General features: G+C 39.4%; 3 protein-coding genes across 12 annotated transcripts in view; 2 read left to right on the top strand and 1 right to left on the bottom strand.

Annotated features, from left to right (window-relative positions):
* Positions 1–7,031, bottom strand: part of LOC121948631 (protein FAM126B-like) — a 59,011-nt gene extending 51,980 nt beyond the window's left edge. Inside the window, exon 1 of one of the 2 annotated variants that reach the window (XM_042494030.1) lies at positions 6,845–7,031. The gene's annotated coding sequence lies outside the window, so the exon portion shown is untranslated. The remainder of the gene's footprint in view (positions 1–6,844) is intronic. The other variant, XM_042494029.1, reaches the window with a different exon arrangement.
* Positions 7,032–7,807: 776 nt separating this feature from the next.
* LOC121949553 (CASP8 and FADD-like apoptosis regulator) lies at positions 7,808–12,770 on the top strand. The gene is made up of 10 exons (XM_042495271.1): positions 7,808–8,066; positions 8,154–8,536; positions 8,615–8,720; positions 8,909–9,044; positions 9,452–9,501; positions 9,583–9,652; positions 9,878–9,924; positions 10,019–10,097; positions 11,444–11,939; positions 12,028–12,770. The coding sequence occupies exons 2-10, from the start codon at positions 8,241–8,243 to the stop codon at positions 12,155–12,157; spliced, it is 1,410 nt and encodes a 469-aa protein (XP_042351205.1). The 5' UTR covers positions 7,808–8,066; positions 8,154–8,240; the 3' UTR covers positions 12,158–12,770.
* Positions 12,771–14,618: 1,848 nt separating this feature from the next.
* Positions 14,619–17,293, top strand: part of dip2a (disco-interacting protein 2 homolog A) — a 107,963-nt gene continuing 105,288 nt past the window's right edge. For 8 of the 9 annotated variants that reach the window (XM_042494202.1, XM_042494200.1, XM_042494199.1 and 5 more), the window contains exon 1: positions 14,619–15,123. In XM_042494202.1, coding sequence (XP_042350136.1) covers positions 15,000–15,123 — 124 coding nt within the window. In that variant the 5' untranslated portion in view covers positions 14,619–14,999. The remainder of the gene's footprint in view (positions 15,124–17,293) is intronic. The other variant, XM_042494194.1, reaches the window with a different exon arrangement.

Below are 17,293 nucleotides of genomic sequence, written 5' to 3'. Positions count from 1 at the left end.
GATCAGTTAGGTTGCATAATTTTAGAAATCCTCCAACACCTTAAAACCAAACATTGCTCAGAATTGCAGCAGCATTAGCCTTACTACATGTAGGAGAACACTTTTGTTAACAGGTGCCTCGCCCTCTAGTAAACATCTCCCACAGCTTGATCCAGCACAAGCCCCCACTTTCCCTCCCCGCCTTTCACATCATATCACAACAACAAATAACTGGCAATAATTCAAAGGCTCCTGGAATAAACTGGGCTCTGGCATCTGTTCAACTTCAGACAGCCGCGGAGTCGTGACCGGCAAGCTGAGCGGGAGAGCAGAGAGGTGATCACCTTGAAGGTAAAGCCCAGCAGAAAAAAAAGTGGCCCTGAGAGGATGATGACCTATTATCTCTGCTTAAATTTTGCCATATTAATGATAAAAAGCTTGTTTTTCCCCACGTACATTCAGTGCAACAGTGGAAAAGTGAAAGTGCCTTACGGTATCATGTAAATTGTGTTCAGGTCAACAGCAGGAAATATAATTTCCTTTTTTAGTTGCTGTTAGCATGTCGAATGAGCCTCTGGTCAAACTATGCAATAAAGCTGTAAGCTTCGATGGAGAACAATCTTTGAGAACAACTGGACGGAATGAACAATATATATTGGGCCAGTGAATTATTGGCAGATAATGGGACATTTTCCTTGTTATGTATTATTACGTATTATGGTCGATAAATAGTGCCAATAATATCAAGCCAGGCTGTTTTCATTGACTCAACAACAGCAGCATCTACACACTTTTGCAGTTTCAGGAGACAACATGACTGCTCAGAGGGTCTGATCCCTGACCACCTCACTCCCAACCAAATAAGCAAACTTCCTGCTGCCTTTAAACAGACTGATGCAGGGCTGAAGGACCATCCATGGTGCATTAGCAACAGCAGCAGCTGCTATCTTATAGGTATCGGCAATGAGAAACATATTGTGCATTCCTACTAAAAACCACCCTCATCAAATGACTCGGATCAGGATTGGGGGCAAAAAAACTTGATTGGGAAATCCTTTATTTTAACTGGTAACTTTTTTGGGGCAAAAATTAGAGTTAAATATCCAGCAGCAAGAGGCTCCCAAAATACTAATTCATTCATCCACAGAGTTCTTGAATTGAGTTTGGTCCTGGTGTGAAAAACCTTTGTGATGTTCAACCTTCTGAGCCATTTTGACCTCTAGGGCACCGCTACAGAGCAGTAGGGTCTGTCAAAAATGTCAAACAATCACAGGCTCCAGTATCTCATGTAAGGATCTTCTGTTTTTCTTTTACTGTATCTAAATTTGTTGGGGTTTTGCATGGAAATAGGGCTCGTTAACATCAAAAATTAATTTGATTAATTAGATTTTTACTTCTGCAACATGTCTACATTTGGCAAACATAAATTAAAAGATGGATAAATGCCATCAGATGTTTGTGGCAATCAACACCTAATACATTCAAATCTAAGACAGTTTCATGACTTTTAAGACCCTATATTTATAAAATTGAATTTAAGACATTTTAAAACCAAACTAAGCACCCGCAGACACCCTATGTGCACCTGTCACTGAAACTTAATGTGTCCTCTCTACCTAGTTGAAGGATCTAATACTGAGTCAATAATTGTAGTAGCCATACCATCAGTTGATTTTTTTCAGAATACAAAAATTGAAGCTTTAAGTACACATAGCTATCTTTTTCCTCTGTTTAGTATCAACTGTGTAAAAGACAAACCTGGCTAAAATACGTGCTGTAAATGAGCTTGTCACTGTCTCCGATGCAGAATAGTGGACTAAAGGTTAACCACTTGATCTACCAACATAGCATTGTATTAATAATGGAGGCCTGCAAACATAGCAATCAATGAAATGAACTGAAGGAGGTGAGAGTCTGTGGCACACTGAAATCAACCGGTCTGTACAGCTGAACAATGACAAAGCCTTTCACCACTTCCATGGGAACCAGCCATTCCCCCCTAGGGATAATAAAGTTAATCTAACCCAATCAAAACATTTACACACGTCCAGCAAACCAGCACTCAGATGATGGCAGCATAGCTTAGCAGCATAGGCCACTTTCCACATATAATGTGAGATCACAATTTAAAATCTTTCACTGCAAGCGCATGCAGTTCTCTATTACACGTCAACCACTACCTTACCTACGCTGATAACGATACCTTCCGCTATGTTGTGGCCTTTCACTGACACGCAAACACAGTTTTAGGTCACTAAAGTGTGCAAAATTGTAACAGGCATTTGCAACAGGCAAATATTGTTAGTTGCGGCCCTAAACACAAGAATTATGATGAAACATCAGTCAGCCTCCAGACTTGCATTGCATCTTGCACAATTGCCCGTATTAGCTTGGGCAATAGACCCTGAGGTTCCTAGACCTTGTTGCAATCAGTTTTGAATTGCAATGAATTGATTCATTTACAAACAGGAGAGTACACATATTATGCGGCTCCACCTCTTTGGAGCCCCCAGAAGAACAGTATGAACTCGTGTTTGGCTGACAGAGAGACAAGTCTCTGAGAGAGGGGGGGGCTGCTGGGGGAGAGGCATACTGTACATCATGGAGACAGCCAACACACAGACAGAGCTCATACCTGGCAGTGCAGTGAGTCAGCAGCAACACAGCGCTCTGCATGCCAGCCACACATCCAGCTGATTCTCAAGTCCGTCTGCACGCAACATGACTACAATGACTCCACTGGGGACTGATAAGTACAACAAGAGACTATCTGGATTCCGAATGACAACAAATATCAATTTGAGAAATGCCTCATGTCCAAATTCTCCAGGGCAGATTTTGGATGTTTTTTGGTCCTCGAGGGGACAACAACAAACATGGCAATTCAGATTTTCTCTACTGGAAAAAGAGGAAGGACAGGGGGCTTGCTGCCTCTGTGATCCTCTGGCTCTGTGGGAGCGAGTACAGTGGAAAATAGCCCCCACTGCTAATCCATGGCAGGCTAATTACAGCTTTGATCCCCTAGGCGTGTGCATCACCATAGGTGGGAGGGAGGCAACACACTCTGGGGCTCAATACACTTACAGTTAGATTTGTTTTTGTTTGGAGCTGTCCCATTAAGCTGCTGCAGACATGTGGGCAACAAACGACAACGTCTTGCATTATTAGTCAACTCAAGTTTCGTAAGAGTTCAGCTTCCAGTGAATCCCCTTTGAAAACATTAGGCAAGCTGAAGAGTTTCAAGAGCACATGACTCACTACAGCAGGAATAATCAACTTGCTTTGCTTGAGGCCCAGTTTTGCAAAATGTCAAGAGGCCAGGGGCCACTCACAGCAGCCCCATACATGTTTTTAGGATTTTAGGGTGTTTTTAGAATTCTAGGACATCTCAAGTGCTTAAGGATGTTTTTAGGATTTTAGGGACATTTCTAGGATTTTAGGTTGTTTCTAGGATTTTAAGATGTTTCTAGGATTTTGTGTCATTATGGGCTTAACTATGACCTCTGTCAGGGGGTGCAGGGGATTCTCCACTGGCACTTTTTTGATAAACAAGCTCTATTTTGAGACTGTTTTATGCATTCTGGCACACTATGTATACTAAAAGTTCAAAAACACTTCCCAGAGTGAATCTCTTAATTGTTTGTGGATTAGAAAATGGTTGGGGGGCCAGATTTAGCTGTGGGCCATAAATTGAGTTTCACTGACCTACAGTATACTACTCAATAAGTGATTTCTCCAACTCCACAATATAATCTGATACATCCTCTGGCTTTGTTGAAGAATTTAGGCTGAATAATTTACAATTTGTTACACTGAGCAATAGGAGAAACTCAACTCATGGCGACAGGGACACAGATTAAGTGGGTAAATGGAGTTTCTGTCTAAAATGGGCCACAGTTCTGATGATAGCCTAGTCCCAAAACACATGGTGGCAAAGATAGAGCGAGAAAGGAAGAGAGAGGAGGAGGATGATGACTGAGGGTGAGCAGCAGATGGCATGGAATTATCTGGATCTTCAACACCACATCTTTGCCCATGATGACGCCATTATTAGTGGGAGTTAGTTTACTTATCACGGCCGATACCACTCCAAGCAGCATTCATTTTCATTTACTGATGACAGTATAAAAAACAACAGCAAGTCAACTGCAAAAAGATCAACAAGAAAGCATCTTGGCAGAAGTAAACTGGCTTGGCAGAGCGGGGAGGAATGAATTAGTGATGTTGCTGTTGTAAAGAGTGTTGGTTGCTGCTGGTAACTGTGAGCACTGAACTACTGGTCTGATGTAAAACACTGTTCTATCCAAACTCAGTTCATCTTAAACCACTGAGAGAAAAGTGAGGCTTCAGCCAAATGGAGTAGGCATTGTTTTTTAAAACAACTACCCAGATGATTTGTTTCTGGGTGAAAAGCTAAAGCACCACCAGGCTCCTGGTCTGATGCTCCAAAACTGGCTATGCAGTGTGCACCTCCCCTTTTTTTACTTTCAGTTATTTGTTCATACCTAACAAACATGGCCACTGAGACATGTATATAAACACAGGCATTGCAATGTATATGTGGCATACTTACAAACTGATATTGTCATATAAAGGTAAAGTGTGTAAGATTTACTCGCTGGCATCTAGCAGGAGGGATTGTAGATTGCAACTTGCTGAAACTCAGTTTTCATTGTTCAGGAGATTTTTAGCGGGAGACAAATTATTTGCAGAAGTCTCTTCCTCTCCAAAACAAATGGACCAGGTGATTAAAACCAGAAAAAAAACACATTGCAGATGGGCTTCTAACTGCAGCCAATGCAGAAACAAAAATGGTCCTATTCAGAGCTAGTGGTTTGTCCCTTTCTGGGCTACTGTACAGACATGGCAGTGTGAAATTGCAATCTCCATGAATGAGGACCTGCTCCCTATATAGATATAAACATGCCATTCTAAGGCAAGGGAAACACATCTATTCTTATTTTCAGGTGATTATACACTGAAACATGTTATATTATTAGGTTGTTTAGTTTCAATGTTTATAAGTTGTCCACTTTTGTGGCTAAAGCCTGGAAGAAACATCAGGATGGTTTGTTTCGTTAGTATTTCATTATTGTTAAGTGTCTACTTTGGTTTTAGGTCTCTTTCTTTTAATGATGGTGCCTTGTAAGCCTGTTTGGGCTGGGCATTTTTTTATGCATGACACAATAATAAAATTATATCAATCTATTATAATTATAATTATTATTATTATTATTATTATTATTATTATATATCCCCTAAATATTACAGACTGGACCTTTAAAGATCCCATATCGTGATAATTTTTGGGTCCATACTTGTATTTGGGATTTCTTCAAGTACATACCCACATTATTTTTCCCATACTGTCTCTCAGAATATACCTGTATTCTCCCTGTCTAATACACTCCCTTTTAGCGTCCATCTCTTTAAGCCCCTTTCCTAAAAGACCCCAGTCTGCTCTGTTTGGTAGGGATGCACAGTATTACCTAATACCTAATTTTGGTAATCATAAAGTCTCTTTTGTAGTGGAATTTGTATATATATATATATATATATATATATATATATATATATATATATATATATATATATATATATATATATATATATATCTAAGCCAAAATCAGCATGTTGGCTAATTCTGATATTTAATTTTAAAGCCAATATGGGCTGATTCTGATAAAAAATGTCGATATTATTATGCATCCTTACTGACTGTTCAGTGTTTATGGGGTCTTCCTCATCTGTGCTGTTGGTGTCTCTGTACCGTCATTGCAGCCTAGGAATAATTGTAACAGCACTGTAATGGCAATTTAATGATATAGTTGTGACATCACAACTTCAAGAAAGTCCTAACGGCTCATTTAAAAGCACCATTTCTGAAAAAAGACTGCATTTCTTTAGCCTTGTTTTAAAATATATATATATTTTTTCACCGTATTTATGAGTAACTATACCTGCTTCATAACAAAAGATAGGGCAATCTGATTTTTTACAATATGGCACCTTTAAATCACATGGTACTGCTACAAACTCAGATACATGATGGTATGATGACTTACCAACAGAATTGAGAAATAAAGCATACCAGTCTCTCACAGGCCACTCTGGCTAACTGACAATAAAGCCAAGGCTGATTCAGAGACTTTAGCTCCGTACATGAGACTTAAGCGGACCCAACGCCTTATCTTTAGGTTACTTAGCATGAGATGTACTGGATGAGCTGCTTTTAGCACTAAAAAGTTAAGTGAAAAATTTACACTTCCGCTTAAAATTTCAAAATAAAACCATTTTTAAACGAATAAGCTGCGGCGTTTTTGTGGATTCAACTTCAAATTGAATTAGTGAATGGATTTAAGCACGATATGTGCAGTGGCTGACGTTAAGTGACAACCCACATACGTGCTGTTTAACCTCACACACAGTAGCTAGCTAACATGTTATACATATCTTGGGTGTTTCTCCGCAGCTCCGTTAGCTGGAGAGTAAACTGCTAACTGGCTAACGGTCGTTACAACACTGCCACGACAGCCTGAACCTGTACGTCAACGTTAGCTACCTTAGCTCGGCTGGCATGCCGTTAGCGTGCCTGCTCCAGTCAGCAGCTGGTGGACATCCTCATCCCTCCTCTCTCACCAGTCGTGACCAGGCCGAAACGGCTGGCTGCTCACTCTCTGGCTCCAGCACCGAAGCATCTGCTCTGTAGCTAAACACAGTGAGTGCCAGCCCGCTAACGCTGAAGCCTCCCCGGTTTACATCCACACCAAACACTGATGCTGATCCAAGTCACTAGCAGCCCTTCAATGCGACTACCTGGAAAATCCTGACTGTTTCATCAGCTACCAGGTAAAGAAATACTCACCCGGACTGAAGCTGCTTATGGCAATGTCACACGGTGACTGTATTGGGGATGGTGTTTGCCCAGAGCGGTCACCCAGGTCGAGTATCTTTCCTCCAAATGATCCCTGTCTCAGCGAGCTACACCTCCGTATGATCTCCCCACACTGCAATGGTGCTGAAGCACAGCGCGACACGATTGGCCGGGCTGAGCGGAACTCAGTGCGCTTTGGTAAGCAGAAAGCACAGGCGACCTGCAGGGGGAGCAGAAGGGATGCTTTCACGTCTATCGGAAAACTCAGTATCATAGTTTGAGCACGCCTGTGCATTAACCGTAACCTTTAACCTGTGGGGGGGGGGGGGGGGGGGGGGGGGGGGGACTTTTACTAGCATTTAAACCTCTAAAACCCGAGAAAATTGGTTGGACTTATTTTAAAAACACGGAAAAAAACAAAATCAGCAACTTGTCTTGAATGTCCCACAAATTGCAGGAAATTAATATAAGAAGAAAATTAGCCCACCTTATCCAAAATAGGGGAAATGTACAGAAAACTATTTCCTTATAATTATAAAAATTTAACATAAAATGATGTTACAGAAAAAAACAAACAAATTTGTAAACCCAAAAATTAGCCAAAACATGGTTAAAAAGTTATCAGAATTTACCTGAAAATAAGCACAAAAAGTAGAACATAAACAAAAAAATATCCTAAAAAAGTGCTCAAAAAAAAAAACAAGTAATTATTAATATCAACACAAATACAATGTGTGTGTGTGTATATATATATATATGTATGTATATATATATATATATACACACACACACACATACATACATACATACACACACGGGGCCTATGTGTATATATATATATATATATATAAAAGTTAACATGGATTTTGGTGTGCTGCCACGGATGTGCCTTTAAATTTTGTTTTCAAAGCGCTGCCGCCCTTTTGACTTTCACTTTCACTTTGACGATCAGCCTTTTGCACTTATTAACAAAACCTAAAACAACTGAGTTGTTATCACATGCCTGTCGCGTTTTTTTTGGGTGCAGATCTACAGATGTCTGCCAGTAAGTCGTAGTGCAGGACTTGATGGGTTTCTGTTTAAGTCTAGCCTGCATAAACGAGGTACTTCCCTAAAGGAGGCTTTAGTGGTGCGTCATTTTTTCTGCGTGGGACTTCTGTCTCTAAATTCCTCTTTAGTTTGTTCCTCTGCTGTTACATGTCGGCGGTGTAAGGTAGGTCGTTTTAATCATATTATCAGTTTGTTATATTTCATGATAACTCTGAGCTACAACTATTTAATTTAATAATCCCATTTACAGGCATATCCGGTCCCGATATCTCGATCACATCGGTCTTAATTGCAGTTAAAAATCATCAGCTTTGACTTTTCTTCTACAAAAGTCCATATGGATCTTCTGGACCCACGTGAGCTTCAGGTCATTAATCAAACAGCGGAGGCTCTGAGCAGCTGTGAGCGCAGGAGGCTCTTCTACCTGTGTGAGACCTTTGACACGGATGATAGTGTGGCCCGCGTGAAGGACATGCTGAAATCTAAAGTGATGTGTCACGGGAGGGATCACCTGTTTCTGACAGAGCTGATGCTGCAGTTGAGACGTTTTGACATTCTGAGGAAGGTTTATAAAACCAGCAGGGATGAGGTGGAGAGGACTCTGAAACACAGGCAGTTTCTGCCAAAGTTCAGGTAAAATCGGATGTCATAGATATTTTCATAATCCAGTACTTTTGGTCCCTTAAGTGATAATTGTTTCCCTTATTGCAGAGTTTTGATGGCTAATATAAATGAGGATATGGCCGATGAAGATCTGAACAGTGTGAAGTTCTTGTTAAGCAGCACATTACCCCGAGAGAAGATCGAGAAAGCAAAGGTAAAATAAAACGAATTAAGTTTTGTTTTGTTTTCACTTCCTCGATTTTTCATTATTGTGCCTGTGGGTGGGGAGTTTTGGTGGAAACCCACTTGACATAGAAATGTCAAAGATAACGTAACAGTGGTTTTAACTGTCATTCAGAGAAAAAAACCCAACTTCCCGTTTTTTTTTTTTTTTTGTGACAGAGTTTCCTTGATGTGATCATTGAACTCGAGAAGCTGGATATAGTTTCACCTGAAAGAGTCAACTTTGTAGAGGGATGTTTAAGAGACATTGGCAGGGTTGACCTGGCCAAAAAAGTGACTGCATACAAGATGTCAGGTGAGACTTTTTACTTTTACTTTTAGATTGAAGAAATGGGGGGAAAAAGCAATGGCAGATGACTTTCAAGTGCAATTCCTCAACTAGAGAAAATAAAATGAAATGTTTTACACAGAAACAGAACAGAAACACAAAACAAAAGCTGCCTTTACAACACACTTCTTCTCAGTGAATATTCATTGTCTAGATACTCCGATGATCAAAAAAGTTATTTCACATGAAGGTGACAAAAAATAATATTTTGTTCTGCTTTCCAGATTTAGATATAAAGTGTAGTATAAAGTAAAACTAGGGATGCATGCTAAAAGTGGACTTGTGTAGAAAGAACAATCACAGAGTACATAAAGTTATACTTTATCACTATACTTGTATTCACTGTTATTTCTGTCCATGTAAACCTTTCACAGTTTCAACATCTGCAGGACATTCATCTCAACAGCAAAGGCACAGAGCTCCTGTAAGTAGTGCACAAAGGCTATTTGTGAAGTTTTCGTTCTCGATTCCAAATTAACTTTTGAAAAAAAAATCTTTTCTGTAGGGTCCATTTCCCTCTCCAGCTAGTTCCCATTCCATACAACAAACAAGACAAGCACAGTCCCTTCACATGGGTAAGACAGGCTACATATTAGAAAATTATAGCAACTTCAAAAATTTGCAATTGCCAGAGATACTGTAAGTGGAAAATACCCCTTTCAAACATTTGGAACAAGCATAAGTAAATGTTATTTCACATGAGTCTTTATAGCCAAGCAGTAAAAAAAGTTGGAAAGCCCCAGGTCAGTCATTGTATTTACATTTTATATTCATAATACCACATTACTCTTTGTCAACAGCCACAGAAAAAATACCCATGCCTGTCTACAGAGAGCAGAACTATCAGGTACATTTTTCATCACCAGAGGTGCTGTTTTTCCCCTTGTACGTTTGGGCCAGTGCTTTTATGAAACTTGTTTGCTTGCTCCTTTGCATTACAGACTCAACTAGATTGCTACAAATTCAACACTAATCCCAGAGGAGTTTGTGTTATCATAGACTGCGTGGGTATTGATGGAGGTGAGACACAAAACACTTTGTACCTACACACCAATGGTTGAAGAAGTATTCAGGTCCAAATGTCAGTATTAAGATACTTAATTACAAGTGAATAGCTTGCATTCAAAATCCTACTCAAGGGTTCCATATTGCACAAATGCACAGTTTAATTTAAAGCAGGTTTAAATAAATCCTGTCAAAATAGCAATATGCTCAGTTTACAGAGAAATGCACTCAATCCGTATTTAGTAATTGTGCCTTTAAACAAACCATTAGGACTTAAGTGAAGTTGTGATGTTACAACTATACTATGTAAAGGTAAAAACTGCCCCTGCAGTGAGGTTACAGTCATTCCTCTGCTATAATGACAGAGCCAAGATGCCAATAATATGTAAGACCTGAACATGTTGACCAATCAGAGCAGGCTGGGCTTTACTGGGAGGGCAACAGGGCAAGGAAACAGTGTTTCAGACAGAGTGAATTCAGGTGAATTCAGGCAGACAGTTGAAAAAAAAGTGTTTTTTTTTTTTAACATTAATGCATGTAAACATGTTAAAGCTGATTGAGGTAGTTTTAACTGCTTTATGTTCAGTTACATAGTTTAGTCCAATGATTTTTGCCCCCTCGAAAAAGTTACAAGATAAAGCAGAGAGGCCATTCAACAATTAATAGGGGAGGAAGAAGGAATTGTTCTGCTACGCAAATTTGTTTCTACACTTTTTGGACTTTTTCTGATCTTTTTGTTTTGTGTGAAATAAGAGTATAGAAAGAGAATGAGCCTATTGTCACTATATGCACTGGTAAAATAAAACTTTGGCTTTTCTCTTACGAATTTAAGATGAAACAAAAACAAAACAGCCAGACAAAGACAAAAACTGAAAGTATGAATAAGATAATCTTCAGAACAAATTACAGAATAGATAAAGTTAAATAAAATAAAACCAGAACTAGAATAAATCAAAACAGCATCAGAATCTAGCAACCATGTAAAAAGTGACTTGTGCAGATATTATTAGTTTTGTTTATGTGTGGGTTGTGTGTTACAGTCCCTGTGTCAAGATGGGTATGATTGACAGAGGCCACAGCTGTAGGGGAAAAGTTGTTTCTCAGTCTGTTTGTTTTGCTTTTATTGTCCAGAACCAGACAGCAGCGGTTCCACCAGGGAGTGGCCAGGGTGTGTGTTGTCTGTGATTACTTTACCATTGTTTGCCTCAAACAATTGTTTAAATAGTTTGAGTGTCGTCTCATTTCCAGGGTTCAAGGTTGCATTAGAAGCAGCGTTTGATAGCGTTTTGTCATAGATGCTTTCAGTGACATATTACCACGGTAAAGTTAAATTCTGGTTTCACTTTTCCTTACTTATTCAGACATGTTGGAACAGACATTTAAAGCTCTTCACTTCAACGTGGTCCTCCACAAATGGCTGAGTGTGGATGGCATCCTTTCAACTCTCAATGGGATCAAAGAGAGAGAGAATCTTGAAGGTGACGGCTTTGTCTGTTGCATCATTAGCCGTGGTACGGCGAACCATCTCCTGGGTACAGACTTGTACGGTGCAGGTCTACATCTGGACTATGTCAGACGCCTTTTCACTGCTGATAAATGCCCCATATTGGCTGGCAAGCCCAAACTCTTCTTCATCCAGAGCTACAGCGACCCTGAGCCCTGTGCCAGGATGGAGCACCGGGATGAGGATCTGGAGACAGATGGGTGTGATGGGCTCTCCAGATGTGATTTCATCCCCAGAGATGCAGACATATTCTGGAGTCACTGCTGGACAGATGAGCGTCAACTGGAGCAAGGACACCATCGCTCCATTTACCTGAAGGCCCTGACAGACGCCTTATGCAGAGGTCAAATGAGGTGAAACACTTAACAGCAAGTCTAACTTCTGTTCAGCATCAGACAGTTTTCATATGAACCAAAGACTAAACTGTTTGTGTTCTGACAGGAAAACACGTCTACTTGATGTTCATACCGAGGTGAATGGAGCCATCTATGAACATATGAAGAGGGATTCTGGAGAAAACTACCAAATTGATCTGAAACATACGTTAAGGAAAGATCTTTACTTAAAATAGAGGATTTATCCTCATCACTTTCATTAAACTTGCTTACAGCCACCTATTAATACAGCACATCCTTTGCCTGTGAAGAACATTTGTTAATGTGCATGCAGTGACACCTACTGGTTATAGTAACTTAAAACAATTATTTTAAGCAATTACGCAAAAATTATTATTAGATTGTTTCTGTATTTATTTAATATTATAAGATTCTATTTTGACATTTTTTATAGTTTCATAACAGACATGCTAAATTAAAGACAAAAGTAGAGGTATTTCAAAAAAGTATGTACATGTAATGATATGTTGGTGATTTTCTTGCCTCACAGCGCAGCTATAACAGCAATGTAGTGCTTATATCTGTATTTTATTTTAACATTAGAGGTAAATGTGTAGAAAATGTGAAAATATTTAGCTGAATGAAGTAAACACTATTTCTCTATCTACTTTAACTTTCTATTTTTACTACTTTTGATTATTTCTATTTATTTATTTTTTTTACATTTGTTTCCTTTGACAAAGCATTCTGTAGCCATTTTAGAAAAGTACCATGTAAAGAGAGCTCCTTTTATTGTTAATATTGACGTGTATCTGTTTGATTTCAATATATAAACAAGTTATAATCATATATTTAATTGTAATTTTTGTTTTCTTTTGAACATGCATGCATTTATTACCTTCAATTTAACTTCAGCTATGTATCTATCTGTTTGTCTGTCTGTCTATGAATTAAATTTCTGAATATTTTACAGATACAAGACAATGGGCACCTGGGCCCAGACATCTAAACGCCCCCCACCCCTCCTACATACGGCAGGAGGGGTTTGTATGTTTTGTATTCCTTTAGTGTGTCTTTGTCATCAGTAGTTGTCTCTTGGTTGTTTTATGCCTCTGTGTTTTTTGTTTGTTTGTTTATTTTTACACCTCTATGGCTGTTTTACATGTCTGCATTTTTTCACACCTCCATGTGGTTGTTTTATGTCCCTTTTTGGTGGCATCACATCTCTTTATGTTTGTTTTAAATCTCTTTATTGTTAAACTTCTCTTCATGGGTTTGGACTCTGGGACCTGTGCCTTGTGCCCTGTGGACCCACTCAGCAATTCATCCATATATTTTGTGTTTTTCTGCATTGATACATAAATATTGTTGAAATATAGAAGCCGATAATGATCATATACCAGTATCATATACCATGGGATATGAATGACCTTTTACACTGTAAAATCTGACAAGTTGATCTTAGTCAAATAAATCAAGGAAATGTATTGTATTGAAATAGGTAAGTACACATTAATTTTAGGTTATGTTTGTTTACATCTAATACTTAAGTTTCCTCATAATTTAGTCATATTTACTTAATTCTGTGAAGTTGTTTCAACTTGATAATGACAAGGGAAATGAATTTGTTCTTCATAAGTGTTAGCAACTTATGTAAACCAAGTCACTCTGACTTAAATGGAGAGTTGTGTTTACTCAGCAGAATTTTGGAAACTGATTGCCTTAGATAAGTACAGTATGTCTGTAAAAATACATATTTTGTGTCAAGACAGAAGTTTTTGCATGCGGTCCAGCAAGGATGCAAGTTGTGATTTGTTGACATGTTTGAAAATATAAAAATATGATTAGTTTGCAACCAGCAAAATATAGTTATATAGCACAATGGTTTGTTGATTACAGATCAAAACGTGCATGATATGCAGTTTGATGGAATTATTTGAATAATTTCCAAGTATCTCGGGTAATCAGTTCCCCACTTTCTACTGAGTAAACTTGACTTACTTGAGTTACAAACACATTCAAAGAACAAGTTAATTTATATTGCTATTTGATTGTTACAAATTCACAAAGCAAGTAAATTCAACTATTTTGAGTTGAATTAGGCCTACCTATCATTAATTATGGAAATGTGTTGTATATAAATGCCGCTGCTCACTGTCTTCAAATGCTGGATAGCATTTATCATGGGGCTCTAATATTCACCACTAACTGTGAATTCATTATATAATGCACATGCAAGAAACTTTTGAAATGTGAAATGGAGGCTGGAGGAAGGCCTTTGGGGGAGGGGCAGATTAGGGTTAAGGAACATTAAAAAGTTGCTGATATATTTTCTTTAGCGTTACTTCTCTGTATAAATATGTATTTAATTTGTTATTAAGTCCAATATTTGCTTTTAATGCAACCTGTCTATGATAAAAACAGTTGGTCAGAAAAAAGACCTTAGGAGTAAATAGCTTTTTAAAGTAAGAGCAACTTCTCAGATTTTACATTGTATGAGAAAAAATCCCAACGCAAAAAGCACTTAAAATGTTCATCGGCAGAGTGCTTCTCGTGCCGCGCAGCGCTGTGATTGTGACAGTAGGAGGCAGGCAAGTTATTTGACCAACATCAGGACACGCGCACACAGACACGAGAGCACAGGGCTCGTGAACGCGCACGGTCAGGGCTGCTGTTGCTATGATGCAATGGCGACTGCGCCGTGGGAAGCGAGCGAGGAGTTGAATGAGTTCCCTCCACAGTTGAAGTGAAGCACCCGCCGACAGTCAGGACGCCGCCAGTGCCGAGGGACAGACAGCAGACACGGAGACACTGGCAGGGCCCCGTCCTACCACACTACATGGAAATACACAGCCAGGTGTGTCTGCTAGCCTCCCAGCTAGCCGTGTCATGACGGTTGGAGAGATTTCTCACACATCTGTACGACGTTGCAGCGAGACGAACACCAACACCCTATTTGCCCTCCGTAGCCGAAAACAAGTGAGGAGGGATTGTTGTTTTTAATTTAATTTATTTTTTTTTACATTTCTGGTCGCAGTCCCTCTCACCGGCGACTTAGTGGACCTATTTTTGCTCACTATGGCTGAGAGAACCTCCACCGGGTTGCTAACGATGATGTTGGAGCCCACGCCGGCTGTCGCTATGACCCTGCCGGCGGAGGTCCGGGAGAAGCTGGCGGAGCTGGAGCTGGAGCTCTCTGAAGGTAAGTTGACAACAACACGCACACCAACTACCGCACCGTGTGGCCCAAACATGCCGTTTTTCCCAGGGGCGTGCTTTAATTAAACATTGTTCATGACAGCTGCCAGAACCACCGCCCTTTATCTTCGCTTTGTGGCTTATGTGTAAAAACATGCCAGCATCACCGAAGCCCCTCTGCTACTATCAGTCAGCCCCCAAAACTCAACTTCTGCTGTAGTTTCCAACCTATGACTGGAAACTACTGGCAGTTGCTAAGCTAAACCACACCGTTTAATAGGTTGCACTGTTTTGTTTCACGTATAATGAACAACAGCTGTTCATATTGTCCTAAAATTTCAGCTATGAGACTCCAAATACCATATTTGATCAGATGGCTATCTGCTTCAACAGCTGAGCTGACACACCCATGCTGCAGTTATGTGGCTCTGTTTTTCACACAAGCATGATCAAGGGTCTTTCCTTTTTGAAATTGATGAAAAAAAGTTAAGAAGTTATTCAAATCCACATATTCAACCAAACTACCATTTTTATTGTGTCTGATCAGGTTTTTGTCTCTGAATCATGAAATTATAAGGACAAGAGTAAAGTGTAAAGAGGGAGAGATGCCTAATAAAACATGCTTCAAGTTTAACTAATATCAGGATCCTGTTGAAGTTTTCCCAAGAGCTTTGCTGATAGTGCTTTTGTGTACATCCATAGTTTTCTTGTACTCTTTGTTTTAGCCTCCACTTGTGCTATTGTAAACTTACGTACAAAAAGAGCTAAGAAATGCTTGAAGAGAAAATACAGCACTTATAGTTGCTACACTTTTTTTTTAATATAAGAAAAGGGCCGTTCCATATAAAACAAATCCCTTACCTATCACACTCACCTGCTAATAGAAACTAAGCGACATCATAGCATGTGCAAGTACAAAGTCCTGACAGCAGTGTTTACTGATATGATTTATTGTGCTAGCTAAGCGCTTTCTTTGATATTTGTTGAAAGGACAAATGTCACTGTCATTATGAAAATCATGTCAACACTCGCAACAGACTTAAGCCACTCTGGAGCCCCGTGAAAAAATAAAACATAAAAATGAACCATATTTGTACCACAAGTCAACTGAAACCTACATAATTTTCCGAAAACTGTTATTTTTTGTCATATTTGTTGCAAGAAGGATGTTACATTGAAGTGTAGTCACTCAGGGCTTTACAGGGTAAATAAAAAACTCTGCTCATCCTCTCACTGCCTTGAAATCCTTTAATGTGGAGCTTCACTGTAAATAATGAAGAGGGTACTTGTTTTTCATAAAGCTTTTCTTTTGAGTTTTTATTAGTGATACTCATTGTTAAATTCTCCTTTGTTTGAGAGGTTCTTACATGGTTTGTGGTAAAGTCATACTAATTAATGACCTATATTAAGTCTGATTAGATTTGGGATTTGACCCCAGGGTGTGACCCTGTTTCTTGCTAACTCTGGAGAAAATGTTCACTGTACAAGCCTGTGAGTGTAGTCTCTGAACTTGACATAATAGAAAACCCACTGATCCATAGTTGAATTCTGCACTGAGCCTTTCTTTCTCCATGTGTATAATAGCACCATACCAGGGTGAGGAATAGACCAAAGGTGCACGCTTTGATAAGCACATTAACTGCCACTGAGGCCCCTAATGGGATAGACATGTTTTCAGGAGCGGCTACCAAATTAATCTATATCTGTCCAGTTTCCTCTTCCTGCTCTCCACATGTCACATCCTGCCATGTTGGAGCTCTGATAGCAGTATCTCTTCGACTCTGTTGCCGTGCTTCTTTTTCTAGCTTTTCTTCCACTGACACACTCTGTTGTCTCTCTTTCACCGCCTCTCTCCATGACTCCTCACCTCCATATTTCCTCTATTTTCTCCCTGATCAAAGAAGAAAATGTCATTCTCCTTTGGGTAAAGAGAGATCAACATTTTTTTTTTCTGTCTCAAATCCTATTTCTGCTCACTGCTATGAACTCTTCACCTCGTGATGATGCCCTTCGGTTGCCTCCCCGTTGCATCCTGTCTCAGGAAAGAATAGACGACTCGTTTTATTGGAATGAGATGAGAGCCTGGGAATCCTGCAGGTTTTCTATCCTTCTCAATAAGTGTGTCTCATAGGGATTTAAAGTCAGGCTTGTCTGTGTCACACACTAAGAGAAAC

The sequence above is a fragment of the Plectropomus leopardus genome, chromosome 10, assembly GCF_008729295.1.
Source record: "Plectropomus leopardus isolate mb chromosome 10, YSFRI_Pleo_2.0, whole genome shotgun sequence".
NCBI classification, from domain to species: Eukaryota; Metazoa; Chordata; class Actinopteri; order Perciformes; family Serranidae; genus Plectropomus; species Plectropomus leopardus.
Note: the sequence above shows the minus strand (reverse complement) of the source record. Positions and strands in the feature narration are given on the sequence as shown.

What these genes read in the sequence shown, in the direction of transcription:
- LOC121949553 (XM_042495271.1), top strand. Translation starts at nt 8,241, where the DNA reads ATGGATCTTCTGGACCCACGTGAGCTTCAGGTCATTAATCAAACAGCG. An exon ending in GACTGCATACAAGATGTCAG is followed by an intron (nt 9,045 to 9,451) that starts GTGAGACTTTTT and finishes AACCTTTCACAG; the next exon opens with TTTCAACATCTGCAGGACAT. An exon ending in CTGCGTGGGTATTGATGGAG is followed by an intron (nt 10,098 to 11,443) that starts GTGAGACACAAA and finishes TTACTTATTCAG; the next exon opens with ACATGTTGGAACAGACATTT.